The following is a 20,542-nucleotide window of genomic DNA, read 5'->3' on the forward strand; positions in this document are numbered from 1 at the left end:
GGCTGTAGCTTTAACCACTGCGCCATACTCTTCCGTAAGCGTCAGAGTTAATACCGCCATGGCTGGCAGTAAAAAAGCCTATTGCAGCTTCGTAAAAAGGAGGAATGGGTGTTCATCTGTATGCTGCCTTATTTAAAAGTACTAATAAAAATAAACCACAAATCCCCAGCAGGCAAAATTAGCTCAGGAGAAAGAACAGATTCTGTAAGTTTGTTTATAGATGGGAAAGTTGAAAAGATAGCATTGTTAGTTTTACTAATTTATAAACATGTAAGTGCATATTATGGTTTACGTCAGGGTTGGGGAATAAGGGCCACAATCCAGTCGGGTTTTCAGGAGTTCCCCAATGAATATGCATGAGATCTATTTGCATACAATAAGAAGATAAGCATAGCCTTATTGGGTCAGACCAATGGTCCATCAAGCCCAGTGGTTCATTCTCATGGTGGCCAATCTGGATCACTACTACCTGGCCCAAACCCAAGGAGTGCAATATTCCATGCTACCAATACAGGGCAAGAAGTGGCTTCTCCCATGTCTTTCTCAATAACAGACGATGGACTTTTCCTCTAGGAAGTTGTCCAAAGCTTTCTTAAAATCAGCTACACTATCCGCTCTTACCACAACCTCTGGCAATGCCCTGAGACCTGCCCTACCTGCATACAATCCGGTTCTGCAGAAACTTGTCTAACTTTGTCTTGAATCCCTGGAGGGTGTTTTCCCCTATGACAGCCTCCAGAAGAGCAGTCTAGTTTTCTACCACTCTCTAGGTGAAGAAGAACTTCCTTATGTTTGTACGGAATCTGTCCCCTTTCAATTTTAGAGAGTGCCCTCTCGTTCTCCCTACCTTGGAGAGGATGAACAACCTGTATTTATCTACTAAGTCTATTATCATGTCCCCTCTCAGTCTCCTCTTTTCAAGGGAGGAGAGGCCCAGTTTCTCCAATCTCTCACTGTATGGCAACTCCACCAGCAACTTTACCATTTTAGTCGCTCTTCTCTGGACCCTCTCTGTAAAGAAGAATTTCCTTATATTGCTCTTGAGTCTACCACCCTCAACCTCAAATCATGTCTTCTGCTTTTACCATTTTCCTTTCTCTAGAAAAGATTTTGTTCTACGTTAATACCTTTGAAGTATTTGAACACCTGAATCATATCTTCCCTGTCCCTCCTTTCCTCTATACTCAGGGCTTCCAGTTTCTCCTCATACGTCTTTTGAAACACAGAGAAGATGCACTGCTTTCTACAAAGGTCAATATCTGTAACAAAATTTAACATGACTGACCAATACATTTAGAGTATTTATCTATCTGCCATGAGATACAATTCAAGATCTTATTGCTGATCTACAAGGGTGTTCATTCTGCTGCCCCTCAATATCTCTCCTCGCTTCTCTCTCCTTATACACCTCCCAGAGAACTCCGTTCCTCAAATAAGCCGCTCTTAGCTTTACCCTTCTCCTCCACTGCCAATTCCAGATTTTGTTCCTTTCATCTACTTCTAGCTGCCCCCTATGCCTGGAATAAATTACCCGAGTTTGTCTATGAAGCCCCTTCCCTTGTTTAAAAGCAGACTGAAAACCCACCTTTTTGATACAGCTTTCAATCCTTAACCCTACTCCTCTGCCCTTCAACCCAGCCTGCTGATTGACCGTTCCCCTTGACTGTATCCATGACTTCCTGTTTGTCTGTTTAGATTGTAAGCTTTTGCGAGCAGGGACTGTTTATTTTGTGACTCTGTGCAGCGCTGCATGCGTCTGGTAGTGCTATAGAAATAATTAATAGTAGCAGCAGTATTTATTAAAAAGCATACCTCTCTGATGTTAGCACTGAAGAGAAAGCCAACGAAAGCCTCTACGATGGAAACAATAATCCAAGGAAGAAAGTCGTGAGGAAAAGATGTCAATCCCTCAACAGCGGACTATCCAAAATGTTCTTTATTAAACAGCAGAACTATGTTGGGAGACTCTTGACAAACGCACAACTGCTGAAACACTGTTAGTGTTGAGTCTACAAGTCTGTATGGTTCTGCTATTTAATAAAGAACAATTTTGTCTAGATTCCCACTTAGAAAATACTGCTGTTCAACACTTCTCTATGATCTTTTCCCATTCAAGTAATACTGTGGACAATTGACCAGAGTAATCATCTCTCAGCAGATTATTTGACCTGTTTTGATATATTGTATGCCTGGGGGACCATTAGCTAGTTGATTTTCACGACATCCTAATAATATCCATGAGAGAGAACTGCATGTCTGTCACCTGCATTATAGGCTGTTGTAGGCAGACTACAAACCCCCATTCAATATATTCACACTGATATCTAAGCAAAAATTCCCAACAATTGTTCTTTTTTGTAACCAATTTCTATCACCATTATTACAGCAAGAGGAAAACTTGTTTAAACTCACTTCGGTCCCTGAGTACCAAAGTCTTCTTTTCTCGCCTCCCAGATTCCTTTTTGTTTTTGGGGACAGGTGGTGTGGTCTCGGGCGTGGTGTCAGGAATCTGGAAAGCTGGAGCAGGAGGAGGACTAGGTGTTATAGAAGTCACTGAAACACTGGCTGCAGAATGGGGTCGAATGTGATCATACCTGAGAAAGAGAGAAAAACAGATCATGGGAATACTGTGGGCAAGAATTTCGCTTAGGGCCTATGTGTTACTGCTTACCTAAAAACCCCTCTCGCTTAACATGGCAATTTTTCAAACAGCACAGTTACTTACCGTAACAGGTGTTATCCAGGGACAGCAGGCATATATTCTCACATGTGGGTGACGTCATCTACGGAGCCCCGATGCGGAAGCATTTTCAAGCAAACTTGATTGAAGATTTAAGTTTGCTCTGCTGCTCCACGCATGCGTGCCTTCCTGCTCCACTAGGGGGTGCATCCCCTCGTGGTCTCCAGTTCACTTAACTAGCAAAGAAGCCAACCTCGGGGAGGTGGGCGGGTTGTGAGAATATATGCCTGCTGTCCCTGGATAACACCTGTTACGGTAAGTAACTGTGCTTTATCCCAGGACAAGCAGGCATGATATTCTCACATGTGGGTGACCTCCAAGCTTACTGAAGAGGGATGGAGGGAAGTTGGCAATTTAAGCAAATAGATTTCGCAATACCGATTGGCTGAACCGGCCATCGCTTCTGGACAGGGAGTCCAGACAGTAGTGGGAGGTGAAGGTATGAACCGAAGACCACGTGGCAGCCTTGCAGATTTCTTCAATAGGTGTGGACCTGAGGAACGCTACGGAGGCTGCCATCGCTCGGACTTTGTGTCCCGTTACTCGACCATGCAGCGCGAGACCAGCCTGAGCGTAGCAAAAGGAGATGCAATCGGCCAACCAGTTGGACAAGGTGCGTTTGGAAACTGGGTGGCCTAACTGGTTTGGGTCGAAGGACAGAAACAGTTGTGGGACTTTCCGGTGTGGCTGAGTGCGTTGGAGGTAAAAGGCCAACGCTCTTTTGCAGTCAAGAGTGTGGAGCGCCACTTCTCCGGGGTGAGAGTGGGACTTGGGAAAAAACACGGGTAAGACGATGGACTGATTGAGATGGAAATCAGACACTACTTTAGGTAGGAACTTTGGATGGGTGCGGAGTAACACCTTGTCGTGATGGAATACCGTGAAGGGTGGGTCCGCTACCAGAGCTTGTAGCTCACTAACCCGCCGTGCGGACGTGAGCGCGAGTAAGAAAATTACCTTCCAAGTGAGGAATTTTGGATGGCATTTGTCTAGTGGCTCAAATGGAGGTTTCATTAGTTGAGCCAGAACCACGTTAAGGTCCCAAACCACCGGGGGAGGTTTGAGAGGGGGGGTGGACGTTCAGCAGACCCTTCATGAAGCGAGTGACTAAGGGATGGAGCGAGAGGGCTTTCCCTTCCAGGGGCTGATGAAAGGCCGCAATCGCACTGAGGTGTACTCGAATGGAGTTGGTCTTTAGGCCGGAATGAGATAGTTGAAGTAGATAGTCAAGGACCAGGGGGACGGGGACCGACACCGGGTCCTGGCTGTGGGAGGAGCACCAGGTTGAGAATCTGGTCCACTTTTGGGAGTAGCAGGTTCTCGTCGAGGTTTTTCTAGAGGCCTCCAATATCTCCTTGACTGATTGAGACACGGGGAGAGCAGTCAGGGGGAGAGAAACCAAGCATTCAGATGAAGAGATTGAAGATTGGGATGTAACAGTGAGCCCTGACCCTGTGACAGTAGAGAGGGAAACAGAGGCAGAGGCAGTGGATCTCTGACACTGAGTTGAAGTAGAAGGGAAAACCACGGCTGGCGTGGCCAGCGAGGGGCAATCAGGATCAGGGTGGCTTGTACTGTTTTCAGGTGGACAAGCGTCCGCAGTATCAGAGGAAATGGCGGGAACGCGTACAGGAATCTTCCCTCCCAGTCGAGGAGGAAGGCGTCGGCCTCGAGCCGGTCCGGGGAGTATATCCGGGAGCAGAAGAGAGGCAGCTTGTGGTTGTGAGGGGACGCGAACAGGTCTATTTGAGGTGTCCCCCACCGTTCGAACACCCCTCGTAGGGTCTGAGAGTGTAGTGACCACTCGTGTGGCTGGAGGAGGTGGCTGAGTCTGTCCGCCAGGCAGTTTTGTTCTCCTTGTATGTACACCGCTCGAAGGAAGGTGTTGTTGGAGATTGCCCATTTCCAGAGGCGCAGGGCTTCCCGACAAAGGGACCAAGACCCTGTCCCCCCTTGTTTGTTTACGTAGTACATCGCTACCTGGTTGTTGGTTCGGATGAGAACCACTCGGTCGTGGAGCAGATGTTGGAAGGCTACAGCTGCGAGATAGATGGACCGAAGTTCTAGCACGTTGATGTGGCAGCGACGGTCTTGTGCTGACCACATTCATTGGGTGCGTAGGCCGTCCAGATGGGCTCCCCAAGCGTACTCCGACGAGTCCGTGGTGAGTACCTTGCTGTGGGGTGGGGTGAGGAAGAGCAAACCTTTGGAAAGATTTGAAGAGTCGGCCCACCAGCGGAGCGATCGTTGCAATGAAGGAGTCACTGTCACAGGGCGGTCGATCGGGTCCCGGTCTTGCCGCCATTGGGACGCCAGGGTCCATTGAGGGATTCTCAGATGGAGGCGGGCGAAGGGTGTGACATGGACGGTGGAGGCCATGTGGCCCAGGAGGGTCATCATCTGTTGAGCTGATACCGAGGTCAGCAGGGAGATCCTTCGGCTCAGACTTACTAACGCCTCCAGGCGCGGAGGGGGGAGGAAGGAACGGAGGCGAACCGTGTCCAGCGTGGCCCCGATGAACTGTAGGGACTGCGAGGGGCGTAGTTGAGATTTTGGGAAGTTTATTTCGAACCCCAGACTTTGTAGGTAGGTAATAGTCTGTTGGGTCGCTGAGATAACCCCTTCCCTGGACGGGGCTTTGATCGTCCAGGTAGGGGAATACCTGGAGGCCCTGGGAACGTAAGGTTGCTGCTACCACCACGAGGCACTTGGTGAAGACCCGAGGTGATGATGCTAGTCCGAAGGGGAGGACTCGGTATTGTAGGTGCCAGTCCCCTACCTGGAAACGCAAGAACTTGCGGTGAGCGGGGTGCACTGGGACATGTGTGTACGCCTCCTTGAGATCGAGGGAGCAGAGCCAGTCGCCCTCGTCGATCAGGGGGTAAAGTGTCGGTAGTGAGAGCATCCGAAATTTTTCCCGTACCAGGAATTTGTTGAGGCGTCTCAAGTCTAGTATTGGGTGTAGGTCTCCCGTTTTTTTTCGGTACCAGGAAGTAACGGGAGTAGAAGCCCTTCCCCCGTTGGTCGGGGGGAACCTTCTCCACTGCTCTCAGGCGAAGCAGGTCTCGAGCTTCGGAGAGGAGTAGGGATAGCTGAGTCCGGTTGGGAGGGCAATTCCTTGGGGGGTTGTCCGGGGGAATGGCCCGAAAGTTGAGAGAGTACCCTGATGAGATCACGCCAAGGACCCATGCGTCCGACGTGACTTGTTCTCAGCGAGGGTAAAAGGCTTTGAGTCGACCCCCGATGGGAAGGAGGCCTGGGACTATGGCGGAGGGGGCCCGCCCCCTTCCGCGTGTCCCGTCAAAAGGACGGGGATGGTTTGGTGGTCGCAGGCGGTTGGGACTTGGGCATGGCCCTGTGGTGGGCTTGCGGACGCCTGGGTGGGGGCCGCGAGAAGACAGGGGTGGACTTTTGTGGGTAGCGGCGCGGAGGGGCCCTATACGGCCTGGACGCTGGCGGTTTGGGCTTTTGCTGGACAAGGGAGGCAAACGAGCGTTCATGTTCGGAGAGGCGTTTTGTAGCCGCCTCGATAGTGTCATCGAACAATTCCTTTCCCACGCAGGGGAGGTTAGCCAAACGGTCCTGTAAGTTGGGGTCCATGTCGACCAGGCGCAGCCAAGCTAGTCGGCGCATGGCGATAGCGAAGGCTGCTTCTCTGGAGGAGAGTTCGAAGCCATCGTAGGCCGCGTGGAATAGATGAAGGCGCAGGTTGGAGAGGGACTCTAAAAGCAGGCCAAACGTTCCTTGCCGGGAGGCCGGTAGGTCAGTCTCAAAGGCTCTCAATAGTCCAATGAGGTGTTTGAGGTAGGATGTGAAGGTGAAAGTGTAGCTTTGCACCCTAGAGGCCATCATTGCGTTTTGATATAGTCTCCTGCCGAACTTGTCCAGGGTTCGGCCTTCTCGGCCTGGGGGGACCGCTGCTGAGGCCCGGGACGGGTGAGCCTTTTTCAAGGAGGATTCTACTAGCAGCGATTGGTGGGAGAGCTGTGGTTGCTCGAATCCCGGGTAAGGTACTGTGCGGTACTTGGCCTCCATTTTGGAGGGTACGGCCGTGACCATGTAGGGGGTCTCCAGGTTCCTGAAGAAGGCCTTTTGGAGTACCGGGTTAGGTGGTAAGCGTAGGGACTCTCTGGGCAGTGATGGCATATCCAGCTCCGCCAGGTACTCCTTAGAGTATCTGGAGTCGGACTGGAGGTCTAAGTCCAATGCGTGGCCCATGTCTTGGACAAAGCGAGTGAAGGATGGGCGAGATGTCCCCGGGGCCCCGTGCGGGGTCGGGGAACGAGACCTTCGTCGGGTGGAGAAGGATGGGGAGGCTTCCCTCGAGTATCGAGGTTCATGCTCTAATCCATGCACCGAGACTGGGGAAGCACTGTGAGAGTGTTCCGGGGTTGTCGATCTTCGGCGTCTCGAGGAGCCCCTCGGAGACGATGCCGGGGTTAGGGGTACCTATCGATGTCGGATTGGTGACCTCGATCCGGACTCCCTCGGAGAATACGTCCGAGGGGGAGTTCGGAGGATGTGCGGGTTGGAGAGTGATAACTCAGCCACCCTTAGTGGTCCCGTACGAGGTGTGGGAGAACGGCCTCGTAGAGTTGGTGAACCTCGGGCCTTCTTGGAGGTACGGCGGTTCGAGGTTTCTGTCGTTTTAGCCCGACGTTTTGCCCCTCGGCGGTCTGCGGAGGGGGAACGTCTTGGGCGCCTCGGCGAGGAGTCCGAGGAGGATGGGATGCGGCGAGGATTGCGCACCTTTCCTCGAGGTTGTTCGGTGCGAGGCTCAGGCTGGTCTGGCACATTCGAGGTCGAGGCCGATTGAAACTGGGCCATTGCAGCGGACAGCTCCGACGTGATCATCGCTCGGAGTAGGTCCTGGAAGACGGGCATGGACAGCATCGAAGGCATGTCCACTGCCTCGGTGCACTCCACCGGGGGCGACCTCGTATCAGAGTATTCCCGTGTGGTGGAGGCACGGCCCGAAGGCTTGGAGGGCTTAGTCGGGGCTGTAAGCATGGGGCTTCCGCCATGCGTCGACGTTGTCCCCGAGGCTGGCTTCTTCGCTGTTACAGAACCTGAAGAGGGAAGAGGGGACTTACCCGGGGCCGAGGCTTTCTGTTGTCCCGAGGACTTCGGGGTCGAGTCTCGAGGCGATGCCGAGGTATCCGGGGCCGAGGTCAAGGTCGGGGCCCGAGGCCGGGGCCGACCTCGAGGCCGAGGTGGAGGGTTGATCCGGGGTGAAGAGGTCCGCCATGCGGGCTTTTCTTCGGCGGAGGGCCCGATTTTGGAAATTAGCGCACTGGGGGCAGGAGTCGGTTGGATGAGCCGCCCCCAGACAGAGGATGCACCGGCAATGCGGATCTGTGAGAGAAAGAAGCCGCTCGCACCGGGTGCACTTTTTAAAGCCGGTCAAAGGCCGGGACATTAAATCGAAAGTAGCCGCGGCTCGATTAGCCACGCGGCCACGGGGACCCGGAAGCCTCCGGGTCGTCGAAAACGAAGCAGGAATCAAGTAAAAAGGTAAAGAATTCGCGCACAGCGACTTAATCGTGAAAAAACAAGAAAAAATCGCGGTGCTAGAAGGCAGTTGGGGCAGAGCCTGAAAAACACGGCTTCTAGGCTCGCGGAAAATTTTGAACTGGAGACCACAAGGGGATGCACCCCCTAGTGGAGCAGGAAGGCACGCATGCGTGGAGCAGCAGAGCAAACTTAAATCTTCAATCAAGTTTGCTTGAAAATGCTTCCGCATTGGGGCTCCGTAGATGACGTCACTCACATGTGAGAATATCATGCCTGCTTGTTCTGGGATAATGTCTGTATCTGGGTGAAGACTACATGGAGTTTTCACGCATGAGCTCTGCATCAGTTCTCTGGCATCAACTGCTGGACAAGTACATGTTCTGTTGACGGTATTTTTCTTTTCTTTTTTTTTTTGTGGTGGGGGTAAATATTTCCGGATGTATTCAAAACAGGAGCAAGCAGAGGTGATGTAAAAAAAATGCCAAGTCTTTTATTTGAATTAATAAACAATTTGTATCAAATAAAAGCCTTGGCATTTTGTACATCACCTCTGCTTGCTCCTTTTGGTTTCATTGTTCAACAATTACTGCAGACTCGTCGGATATGAGCAAGAAATTTCTGGTTTATCGCCAATATATCTTGGCTCATGAATGCAAGTTTCAACTTAAGTATCCTTGTAAATGTGTTATCTTGGTTAATTCAACATATTTTTCTATGACTCTCCAAAGGGGGGGGGCTCTGACAGGAGGGACTGGGCATCCCTACTGCCGGCAGTCTTTGCAGGGGGGGGGGACACAGGTTGCCACTAATCACAGCAGGGAGATCTCTTGCTGCTATAAGCTCAGCGGCAACCTGATTCTCTAATTGGCACCTGTGACATGGACACCAGTTAGAGTATTAGGTTATTAGGCATGGACAGACACGATTCTCTAGAGCAGGGGTGTCCAACCTGAAGCCCCGTGAAGTATTTTGTGCGGCCCCAGTCGAAGACAATGCAGTGTTTTCCTCTGCTGCCCCTGGGTGTTTACCATCTTGCCGGCTCCCTCCTCTGTCTTACTGCAGCGTTTGCACATTTGTGCGGCCCCAGAAACATTTTTTCGGCCAATGCGGCCCAGGGAAGCCAAAAGGAATGGGAATGGGAATCCCTACTCTAGAGGATGCCCATGCGATTCTCAAAAGCCGCTTAGGCAGCTTCTGAGACTGGGTGTCCTATACAGAATCCAGTCCTAAGTGCCATGCAGTCCATAGGCATACAATAGGCTGAACAGGAGTTAGCACATCTTAATAAAGGGTTTTTTAACTTGTTAAAAATTCATCACCCCTTTACCTTGGATAAAGTGCAATTTCCTAGAGCTTGGCAATGGGATGCAGTATCACTGTGGCAAAGAAATCCTTACAGCAGAGGTACGTAATGTAGACTGTACCATTAACGAATAAACAGGTAAAAGCAGAAAAAAAAGTTCCCTTCCCTGCTGCAATTTAATTTTGTGCTTCTACAAGAATATACTTTCAGCACTTTTGTAAACCCACAATTTTTCGCTTTTAAGTCTTTTTGGAATTAGGAGACATCTCCCATGCTTGACACCAAATCACCACTATGTATCAATAAACTTAGTTACCCTATCCAGCCCACCATAAAGATACTAGATGTAACTTTGGATCAATGCCTAACCATGAAAGACCAGGTAGACTCCTTAATCAGAAAGGGATTCTTTACTCTCTGGAAATTCAGATCCATTAAAGCTTATTTCGATACAGCAGCATTCAGAATCCTAGTCCAATCCCTCGTACTGAGTCTACTTGACTACTGTAACATCGCTTATTTATCAATTTCCCAAAAGAATATGCAACGTTTACAATTGATGCAAAATGCAGCAGTCAGACTGATCTTTGGGCTGAGGAACTTTGACCACGTGACACCCTACTACCGGCAGCTGCATTGGCTGCCAATGGCGGCGCGCGTAAAGTTTAAATTTGCCTGCTTCTGCTTCAAAGCACTACACGGACTTGCCCCTAAATACATAACTGACCTCTTCTTCTCAGCCAACAGACACAAGAGAAGCTCACATTCCAATTTCGTTTCCCCCCCAGTTCGAGGTTGTAAACTGGAAAAAACACCATGAACATCTTCTCTCGCACCAAGCAACATCCTAGAACAGTGCACAGTGTGCAGCAGCCTCGAAGAAAGCCAACAGGATGCTGGGCATCGTCAAGAGGGGCATATCAACCAGGACGCGGGAAGTCATCATGCCGCTGTATCGAGCGATGGTGCGCCCACATCTGGAATACTGCGTTCAATATTGGTCGCCGCACCTCAAGAAGGACATGGCAGTTCTTGAGAGAGTCCAAAGGAGGGCAACGAAACTGGTAAGAGGGCTGGAAAACTTCCCATATGCTGAGAGGCTGGATAAACTGGGGCTCTTCTCTCTGGAAAAGAGGAGGCTCAGGGGGGATATGATAGAGACCTTCAAAATACTTAGGGGCATAGAGAGGGTGGACAGGGACAGGTTCTTCAGACTAAAAGGGACGACAGGTACGAGGGGGCACTCAGAGAAACTGAAGGGAGATAGGTTCAAATCAAATGCAAGGAAGTTTTTCTTCACCCAAAGGGTCGTGGACAAATGGAATGTGCTCCCGGAGGAAGTGATCCGGCAGAGTACAGTACAGGGATTCAAACAGGGATTGGACAGATTCCTGAGGGAAAAGGGGATCGTGGGGTACTGAGGGAGGTGCTGGGGTGTTGCATAAGTATAGACAGCTCACCAGGTCGTGCAGGTGCAAGGCCGGAGGGTTAGGACATTGATGGGAAGATAGGACTTCGATGAGAAACCTAGGGGGCAAGGGGGCCCCTTCTGGTAATTAAGGCAGGTCATGACCTGTTGGGCCGCCGCGGGGGCGGACTGCTGAGCGGGATGGACCTCTGGTCTGACCCGGCAGAGGCACTGCTTATGTTCTTATGTTATGTTCTTAATTGCTTTTGCCCACAGTATATAAGCTGTTATTATTATTATTATTATAACAGTAGAACCTCCTAAGGATCTTGATCCCTCTTAAGGCATCCTGTAAATGTCCAAAATACTTCAAGATGTTCAACCGTAATAACAGCGCACACCATGTAATCACAAGCCCTTTCTGTCAATTAGCACCTTTGTTCAAAGCATTTCCTGCCCTCCACCAGGAATAAGTGATCCTTACCTGCAGCGGGTGCCGAAAGCACACTGGCCCTTTTGGTAGAATTTACAGATGGTGGACGGCTTGCTTGTCTGCAGGTCGTGTGAAAACAAACAGTTACTGCCTTCCCGGCACACACCATGCAGGAAATACCTGGAAAGATGATGCAGAATCGCAGCTTGAGCTCTAGCGTGAAACAAGAGAAAAGGCCTCCTCCTGTGCAAGCAACTAACCGTCGCATTTGTTGCAGCTTTGTAAAAGGGGTGTACAATGTCTAAATGCCATTTTGTGCATGTTTGTCTCTTTTGAAAATGAGCTCTGTGGACACCTGAATCTTCATCAAATGTTAGAGGCAAAAGTGACAGAAACAGTTGGCTAGAATGGAACTATGAACATTTCTCCTACTTGGATGCAGAAGCAAATGTTTGTGCACATTTTATTTTAAAAACAAGCATAAATTGTGAATGTGCTATGCTCAAACTCCAGCCCTGAACATGCCTACACAAGCTGCATGACTTATCACTACCCATACTTTTATGCATATAATCCCTGGGGTAATTTTATAAAAGCCCTGAAAACTCCTCCATTATGCTTAAAGTTGCAACATTTCCCTCCAAGCTACTGTCTACAACTGATCTCAATTCAATTTTAGATGATTCTCCACTGTTGTGAGGGGATTTGAGCCTAACTACTGGAATCAAACAGTTACAATCAAAACCGTTTACATATTATATACAAGTACAGTACTTACTTTGTACCTGGGGCAATAGAAAATTAGGTTTAAAATTTTTACAATAAGAAAAATAATACTTTTAAGGCTCTAAACTACACTGGGATGCAGTTGCATAATTTTGGTTAGTCTATAGAGGTGCCATCTGCCTGTGCTAGCCCTTGGGTGTTGATTCTATTCTCCTGTGCCATTTTAATGGACTTTTTATGTCTGAATACCTTCACTCAAAAATATAGTCATTAATAATATTTTTAGAATTTATTGTACATATATATATATATGTACATATGAGCATTCTAAAATGAGCTGAAAACTACTGTTTAAAAACCCAGTCCTATCACAGCTACAGGATAAAAGACTGCTGTCACAGTATGTGAGTTATGATGTCCACATTTCCCACCCCCAACTTCACTATTACACATTTAATTACCCTCCCTCTAGGGCACAGGTGTCAAAGTCTCTCCTCAAGGGCCGCAATCCAGTCGGGTTTTCAGGATTTTCCCAATGAATATGCATTGAAAGCAGTCATGCAAATAGATCTTATGCATATTCATTGGGGAAATCCTGAAAACTTGACTGGAATACGGCCCTCGAGGAGGGACTTTAACAGCCCTGCTCTAGGGGCAGGTAGCAGAGTTCGTAAAAGATAGAGAAACAGTGTTATGCAGGAATGTTTAATATCTACAGTTGGCATTTGTTAATCGGTCTAGTACGAATCAGCGCTCTTTTTTTTTCTTTTTTTAAGAGCACATCAAATCAGTAAGTACAGAGCCATGTTTTTTAAACATAATATTGTAACCTCAAGGTGCAAAATGAGTGAAATAACTGAATGCAATGTACAAAAGTGGAGTGGTAATCTGGAGTTTTTTAAATGCTGCATTCATGAAATGAGAACATCCAGTGACACATTTATTGTAGCTGAAAATACTGCAGGGGGGGAGGGGGGCAAAAGCATAGTCAGAAAAGGTAAATTGAAGGCTCCCCCCAAGAGTGGCCGCAGGTTGGGAGGACGGTGGCTCTTAGCTGACCTCTGCGGCCACTTTTCCCGCCTCGACCTTGACGGGGGCACCAAGGCCCGACCTTCTCTCAGCGCTCACCTGCACGTGACCTGCCTGGTGCTGCTCATCGTCTCGGCCCCGCTGCTGCCGCCGCTAGCGCCGCGCCATTTCCGGTCTCGCGCGCCGATCCCGCCCCTTCGCGTCACAGCTGGTGCAGCGCAGCACGAGCGCCGGCCGGACCCGGAGCGCTTCGTTCGCGGGTTCCGACTTCCGACGCTCCCCAAGGCCTCGTCCACACGTCTTCAAAGCCCCCCCCCCCCCATAACTCCTTCCTCTCTCAACATCTGCGTAGCAAAGTACAGAATTCACAGTTTGGCTCCCAAAAGCTCTGCCAATTTCCTTGGCCTTGGACAACCCGACTACTGCCACTGCTCGGACTGTGGATCACAGGGCTAGATTCACCAAGCAAACCCATCAGTTTGCAACCAGATTCACTAACTTCTCCTGCGCTCTGCTTCCAATCCGTGCATGCAAACTAGAGGTCTGCACGGGGATCGCAGGAATCCCGCGGGAATCCCCCCCTAACCCGCGGGACTCCCACGGGGATGGAAGGCTTCGTCCATATAATATAATGGACACGTCAGCCTTAGTAAAAGAGGGGGGTTATAAGTTAATTACCTGAACAGAAAACATAGTAACATAGTAGATGACGGCAGATAAAGACCCGAATGGTCCATCCAGTCTGCCCAACCTGATTCAATTTAAATTTTTTTTTTTTTTAATTTTTTCTTCTTAGCTATTTCTGGGCAAGAATCCAAAGCTTTACCCGGTACTGTGCTTGGGTTCCAACTGCCGAAATCTCTGTTAAGACTTACTCCAGCCCATCTACACCCTCCCAGCCATTGAAGCCCTCCCCTGCCCATCCTCCACCAAACGGCCATACACCGACACAGACCGTACAAGTCTGCCCAGTAACTGGCCTTAGTTCAATCTTTAATATTATTTTCTGATTCTAGATCCTTTGTGTTCATCCCACGCTTCTTTGAACTCAGTCACAGTTTTACTCTCCACCACCTCTCTCGGGAGCGCATTCCAGGCATCCACTACCCTCTCTGTAAAGTAGAATTTCCTAAAATTGCCCCTGAATCTACCACCCTTCAACCTCAAATTATGTCCTCTGGTTTTACCATTTTCCTTTCTCTGAAAAAGATTTTATTCTACGTTAATACCCTTCAAGTATTTGAACGTCTGAATCATATCTCCCCTGTCTCTCCTTTCCTCTAGGGTATACATATTCAGGGCTTCCAGTCTCTCCTCATACGTCTTCTGGCGCAAGCCTCCTATCATTTTCGTCGCCCTCTTCTGGACCGCCTCAAGTCTTCTTACGTCCTTTGCCAGATACGGTCTCCAAAACTGAACACAATATTCCAAGTGGGGCCTTACCAATGACCTGTACAGGGGCATCAACACCTTCTTCCTTCTACTGACTACGCCTCTCTTTATACAGTCCAGCATCCTTCTGGCAGCAGCCACCGCCTTGTCACACTGTTTTTTCACCTTTAGATCTTCGGACACTATCACCCCAAGGTCCCTCTCCCCATCCGTGCATATCAGCTTCTCTCCTCCCAGCATATACGGTTCCTTCCTATTATTAATCCCCAAATGCATTACTCTGCATTTCTTTGCATTGAATTTTAGTTGCCAGGCATTAGACCATTCCTTTAACTTTTGCAGATCCTTTTTCATATTTTCCACTCCCTCTTCGGTGTCTACTCTGTTACAAATCTTGGTATCATCTGCAAAAAGGCACACTTTTCCTTCTCAACTAAACTAAACTAAACTAAATCTTGGGTTTATATACCGCATCATCTCCACAGGTGGAGCTCGACACGGTTTACATGGTTAGGGAAGGAACAGAACTCCAGTGGATTTATAGAAGTAAGTAAGAGAGAGGTTAGGTGTGATAATACTAGGGAGGGGACGGGTTACGTTTTGGAGAAGAGCCAAGTCTTCAGAAGCTTACGGAATGGTAGAAGGGGGCTCGAGTTGCGGAGAGGGGAAGGGAGACTATTCCAGAGCTGAGCGATTCTGAAGTGGAGGGAGGACCCGAGTTTACCGACGAGGGAGATACTTTTTGAGGAGGGGAAGGATAATTTTAATTTTTGCGTGGATCTAGTGGAGAATGGATTTGAGGAATTCCAGGATAGAGGAATAAGAGGTGGAAGGATGCCGTGGAGTATCTTGAAGGTTAAGCAAGCACATTTAAAGTGGACCCTGGAGATGACAGGAAGCCAGTGCAGCTTGGACAGGAGCGGAGAGACATGGTCAAATTTGCTTTTTGAGAAGATAAGTTTGGCCGCGGTGTTCTGGATTAGTTGGAGTTTGTGGAGGCTTTTCTTTGTTAAGCTAAGGTAAATGGAATTGCAATAGTCCAATCTGGAGAGGATGATGGACTGTACGAGCACGGCAAAGTGTTTTTGGTGGAAGCAGGACCTCACTTTCCTCAGCATGTGAAGGCTGTGGAAGCATGTTTTTATCAGGGAGTTGAGGTGGTCGTTGAAGGATAGCGAGGAATCTATGGTGATGCCCAGAACTTTGCTAGAGAACTCTAGTTGTAGAGAGGAGCCTGTGGGCAGTGGGATGGAAGTGGGTAAGTGATCAAGTTTAGGGCCAAGCCAAAGTAGTTTGGTTTTGGACTCATTCAGTTTCATTTGTACAGCGAGAGCCCTGGATTGAAGTTTGGTTATGCATGAAGAGATGTTTGCTGCGAGATTGGTGAGGTTTGCGTCGGTCTCGAGGAGGACCAGGATATCGTCAGCGTAAGTGTAGAGTATTTCTAGGGGGGAGAGGTGGAGGAGGTTCAGGGAGGACATATAAATGTTGAAGAGGATAGGAGATAGGGGGGAGCCTTGAGGAACTCCACATGTCGGTTTCCACGGGGAGGATGAGGTACCATTCTTGGTAACGTTATAAGAGCGAGAACGTAAGAAATTCGAGAACCAGTCGAGGACCGTGGAGCTGATGCCTATCTCGGAGAGTAGGAAGATTAGAATGTCATGATGGACAACGTCGAAGGCTGCAGAGAGGTCGAATTGGAGTAGAACGGCAAATTTTTTGTGAGAATGGAGTTGTTGGATCTTCGAGATTAGGGAGGCCAGGAGGGTTTCAGTACTGAAGTTAGGTCTGAAGCCGTATTGATAGGGTAGGAGGATAGAAAATCTTTCCAGGTAGGCTGAGAGTTGGGAGGAGACAATGGACTCAAGCAGTTTGGTTAGGAGCGGGATGTTCGCTATAGGGCGATAATTGGATGGGATGGAGGGATCTAGGTCAGCTTTCTTCAGTAGGGGGGTCAATGCAATGTGTCCCATTTCAGGTGAGAAGAGGCCCGATAGCAGAGCAGAATTTATGAGTTTGGTGAGAGATGAGATGGCCTGTGTGGGTATTTTCTCGAATAGATAGGATGGAAATGGATCCAAGGTGCAGTTACAGGATTTCAATTTCTGGCAGAGCTTGAGGACCTGCAATTCGGATACTTGCTCGAAGGCAGTCCAGGATCTGTTGACTGGGACAGAGGTGATGACATTTGGAGTAGGATTGGGGGTGGCGAACACTAGAGAATTGTAGGAGACTGCGGGAGGGAAGGAGCTTCTTAAGGTGGTGACCTTTCCATTGAAGAAGTTTGCAAGTAGGTCGGCTGATGGGGAGGAGAGGAGTAAGGAAGGGTTGGTGTTGGGGATTAGGGAGCGCCAGATATTGAACAGCATGCTGTTCTGATTGTTTGATCTGGAGATCTTGTCCCCATAAAAGTTTTTCCTAGCGCTTTTGAGTGCGTTGTTGTAAAATTTAATGTTGACTCTCCAGATTTGTTTGTCTGTGGGGGATTTAGATTTTTTCCAGATGCGTTCCAGGGATCGACATTTTTGTTTTAGTACCCTGTGGTGTGGGAGGTACCAGGGGGCCTTACGGGAGTAGGTGACGGTTTTGGTAGAGAGCGGGGCAAGAGAGTGGTAGGTGGATTCTGAGAGAGTAATCCAGTTGTGCCAGTTGGTTGCAGTATCTGGAGGCTTAGGGTTGGATGAGAGATTGTCGAGAAATTTGGACCAGAACTGATTACTCGAAATTTTCTTGCGGAAAGTAATGGACTTAGAGGTATGGGATGAGGTTCCAAGGTGTGACATGAAGATGGGGAGGGAGAAGGTTCCTAAGAAGTGGTCGGACCAGGGGACGTGGTCCCAACGGATGTCATTGGTCGAAGTTTTGTAATCCGTGAGATCGAGGAAGCTGATAATGTCTAGTGTGTGGCCTCTATCGTGAGTTGGAGAGGAGGCGGGGGGAGAGAAGCCAAGGGAAGTGAGGAAATTATTGAAATCAGATGCATCCTTGCTGGTGGTGTCATCGAGGTGGAGGTTGATATCTCCGATGATCAGGAGTCTTTGGAACTTAAGGAACGCGTTAGATATGGTCTCATAAACAAGCTCGGAGGAATTGCTCCAGGGGGTGGGCGGGCGATATAATGATAAGATACCCAGTGGGTGAAGATGGAGCTCATCGTTGACTGAGGCTAACATGTATTCAAGTGAGCGATGGCTGCCTTTTTCGAGAAGCTGAACATCAAAGAAAGATTTGTAGAGGAGTGCCAGGCCACCTCCTTTTCGGTTTAATCTAGGAGAAAAGAGGCCTTGGTAGCCCTGGGGACATAGCTCGTTTTGTGTAAAGAGATCGTCTTTGGTGATCCAGGATTCTATGATGCAGAAGAATCCAGGATCAGAATCTGCGAGAAGGTCTTTCACAATTTGGGTCTTGTTGCATACGGATCTGGCGTTGCAGTAGAGAAACGGGACTGGGGTTAGAGAGTCTGGGGTGTGGTTGGGAAGGTTGGCGGGGGGCACAGGCTTTAAAGAGGCGAGGTTGGCTTTGCGGGGTTTTTGTCACTCACATACATATTGAACAGGATTGGCCCCAGCACCAAACCCTGAGGGACTCCACTAGTCACCTTTCCTTCCTTCGAGCGACTTCCATTAACCACCACCCTCTGGCGTCTGTCCGACAGCCAGTTTCTGACCCAGTTCACCACTTTGGGTCCTAACTTCAGCCCTTCAAGTTTGTTCAACAGCCTCCTATGAGGAACTGTATCAAAGGCTTTGCTGAAATCCAAGTAAATTACATCTAGCATATGGCCTCGATCCAGCTCTCTGGTCACCCAATCAAAAAATTCAATCAGGTTCATTTGGCACGATTTACCTTTTGTAAAGCCATGTTGCCTCGGATCCTGTAACCCATTAGATTCAAGGAAATACACTATCCTTTCTTTCAGCAACACTTCCATTATTTTTCCAACAACTGAAGTGAGGCTCACCAGCCTGTAGTTTCCTGCTTCATCCCTGTGACCACTTTTATGAATAGGGACCACATCCGCTCTCCTCCAATCCCCAGGAATCACTCCCGTCTCCAGAGATTTGTTGAACAAGTCTTTAATAGGACTCGCCAGAACCTCTCTGAGCTCCCTTAGTATCCTGGGGCGGATCCCGTCTGGTCCCATTGCTTTGTCAGTTTTTCAAGTTGCTCATAAACACCCTCCTCCGTGAACGGCGCAGAATCTATTCCATTTTCTCGTGTAACTTTGCCAGACAATCTCGGTCCTTCTCCAGGATTTTCTTCTGTGAACACAGAACAGAAGTATTTGTTTAGCACATTTGCTTTCTCCTCATCACTCTCCACATATTTGTTCCCAGCATCTTTTAGCCTAGCAATTCCATTTTTTATCTTCCTCCTTTCACTAATATATCTGAAAAAATTTTTATCTCCCTTTTTTACATTTTTAGCCATTTGTTCTTCCGCCTGTGCCTTCGCCAAACGTATCTCTCTCTTGGCTTCTTTCAGTTTCACCCTGTAGTCCTTTCTTCTCTCCTCTTCTTGGGTTTTTTTATAGTTCATGAACGCCAACTCTTTCGCCTTTATTTTCTCAGCCACTAGGTTGGAGAACCATATCGGCTTCCTTTTTCTCTTGTTTTTATTGATTTTCTTCACATAAAGGTCCGTAGCCATTTTTATCGCTCCTTTCAGCTTAGACCACTGTCTTTCCACTTCTCTTATGTCCTCGCATCCTAACAGCTCTTTCTTCAGATACTTTCCCATTGCATTAAAGTCCGTACGTTTGAAATCTAGGACTTTAAGTATCGTGCGGCCGCTCTCCACTTTAGCCGTTATATCAAACCAAACCGTTTGATGATCGCTACTACCCAGGTGAGCACCCACTCGAACATTAGAGATACTCTCTCCATTTGTGAGGACCAGATCCAATATCGCTTTTTCCCTTGTGGGTTCCGTCACCATTTGTCTGAGCAGAGCCTCTTGAAAGGCATCCACAATCTCCCTACTTCTTTCCGATTCCGCAGAAAACAAAAAAAGGGTTCCACCAAAGAGATTCTACAACGAAAGTCTACAACACAGTACAATGCCAACGGCCTGGAAAACTTCTACTATTCATCCTATTGTTAAAGATCAAAAAATAGGCAGCTCAGAGAAATCAAATTATAGGCCAATTGCCAATATCCCATTTCTTGCAAAGATAACAGAGAAAATTGTTTTCAATCAAATATCAAACTTTATAGAACAAACAAATACACTTCACCCTAACCAAACCGGTTTCCGGCAACACCATTCCACCGAACATTCCCTAATAGGTATGACATCATCTATACTATACCACCTTGATCACCACTCTTCTGTCCTTTTGATTTCACTAGATCTTTCAGCAGCATTCGACACAGTTGATCATAATCTTTTACTAAATAGATTACAATCTATTGGCATTTCTGAACAAGTTCTTCTTTGGTTTAGGTCTTACTTTGATAATCGAACCTCTATAGTCTCTTTTAATGATTCTGTTTCTTTGAGTTCTTCTAGCTCCTATGGCATACCTCAAGGTTCTATTCTATCTCCTCTGCTGTTTAATATTTTCCTTTCTCCCCTTATGACTCTTTGTCAATCTATTGGTTTCTCAGTATTCGCTTATGCGGATGACGTATAACTCTTACATCCCCTTGACCCTAACAATGCATCAGAAATTGACTTCATTAATGAAAAACTTAAAAAGATTCACCTATGGTTGGACCAAAACAGATTATCCTTAAACATTAATAAAACCAACATTTTACTCTTTCCTTGGAAAGAAAATCACAAAATAGCAGTTTATATTGATATACAAGGAGTTACGCTCAAACAAGTAAATAAAATCCGGATACTAGGTATCATTTTAGACGAGAATCTTACTTATCATGACCACGTTAGCTATGTGGTCAAGAATACTTTCTATAGGTTACGTCAAATCCGCTCCATTTCAAAATTCCTCTGTCCCAAATCTTTAAATATACTAATTCATTCATTAAT

At 48.0% G+C, this 20,542-nt stretch overlaps 1 protein-coding gene across 1 annotated transcript in view; it reads right to left on the minus strand.

The window, feature by feature from the left end:
• Positions 1-13,408, minus strand: part of MKRN2 (makorin ring finger protein 2) — a 38,443-nt gene extending 25,035 nt beyond the window's left edge. Inside the window, exons 1-3 of the mRNA XM_033926295.1 lie at positions 13,253-13,408; positions 11,450-11,578; positions 2,413-2,594 (exon numbers count right to left, since the gene is read on the minus strand). Coding sequence (XP_033782186.1) covers positions 2,413-2,594; positions 11,450-11,578; positions 13,253-13,281 — 340 coding nt within the window. The 5' untranslated portion in view covers positions 13,282-13,408. The remainder of the gene's footprint in view (positions 1-2,412; positions 2,595-11,449; positions 11,579-13,252) is intronic.
• Positions 13,409-20,542: the final 7,134 nt, after the last annotated feature.

The sequence above is a fragment of the Geotrypetes seraphini genome, chromosome 17 (genome assembly GCF_902459505.1).
Source record: "Geotrypetes seraphini chromosome 17, aGeoSer1.1, whole genome shotgun sequence".
NCBI lineage: Eukaryota > Metazoa > Chordata > Amphibia > Gymnophiona > Dermophiidae > Geotrypetes > Geotrypetes seraphini.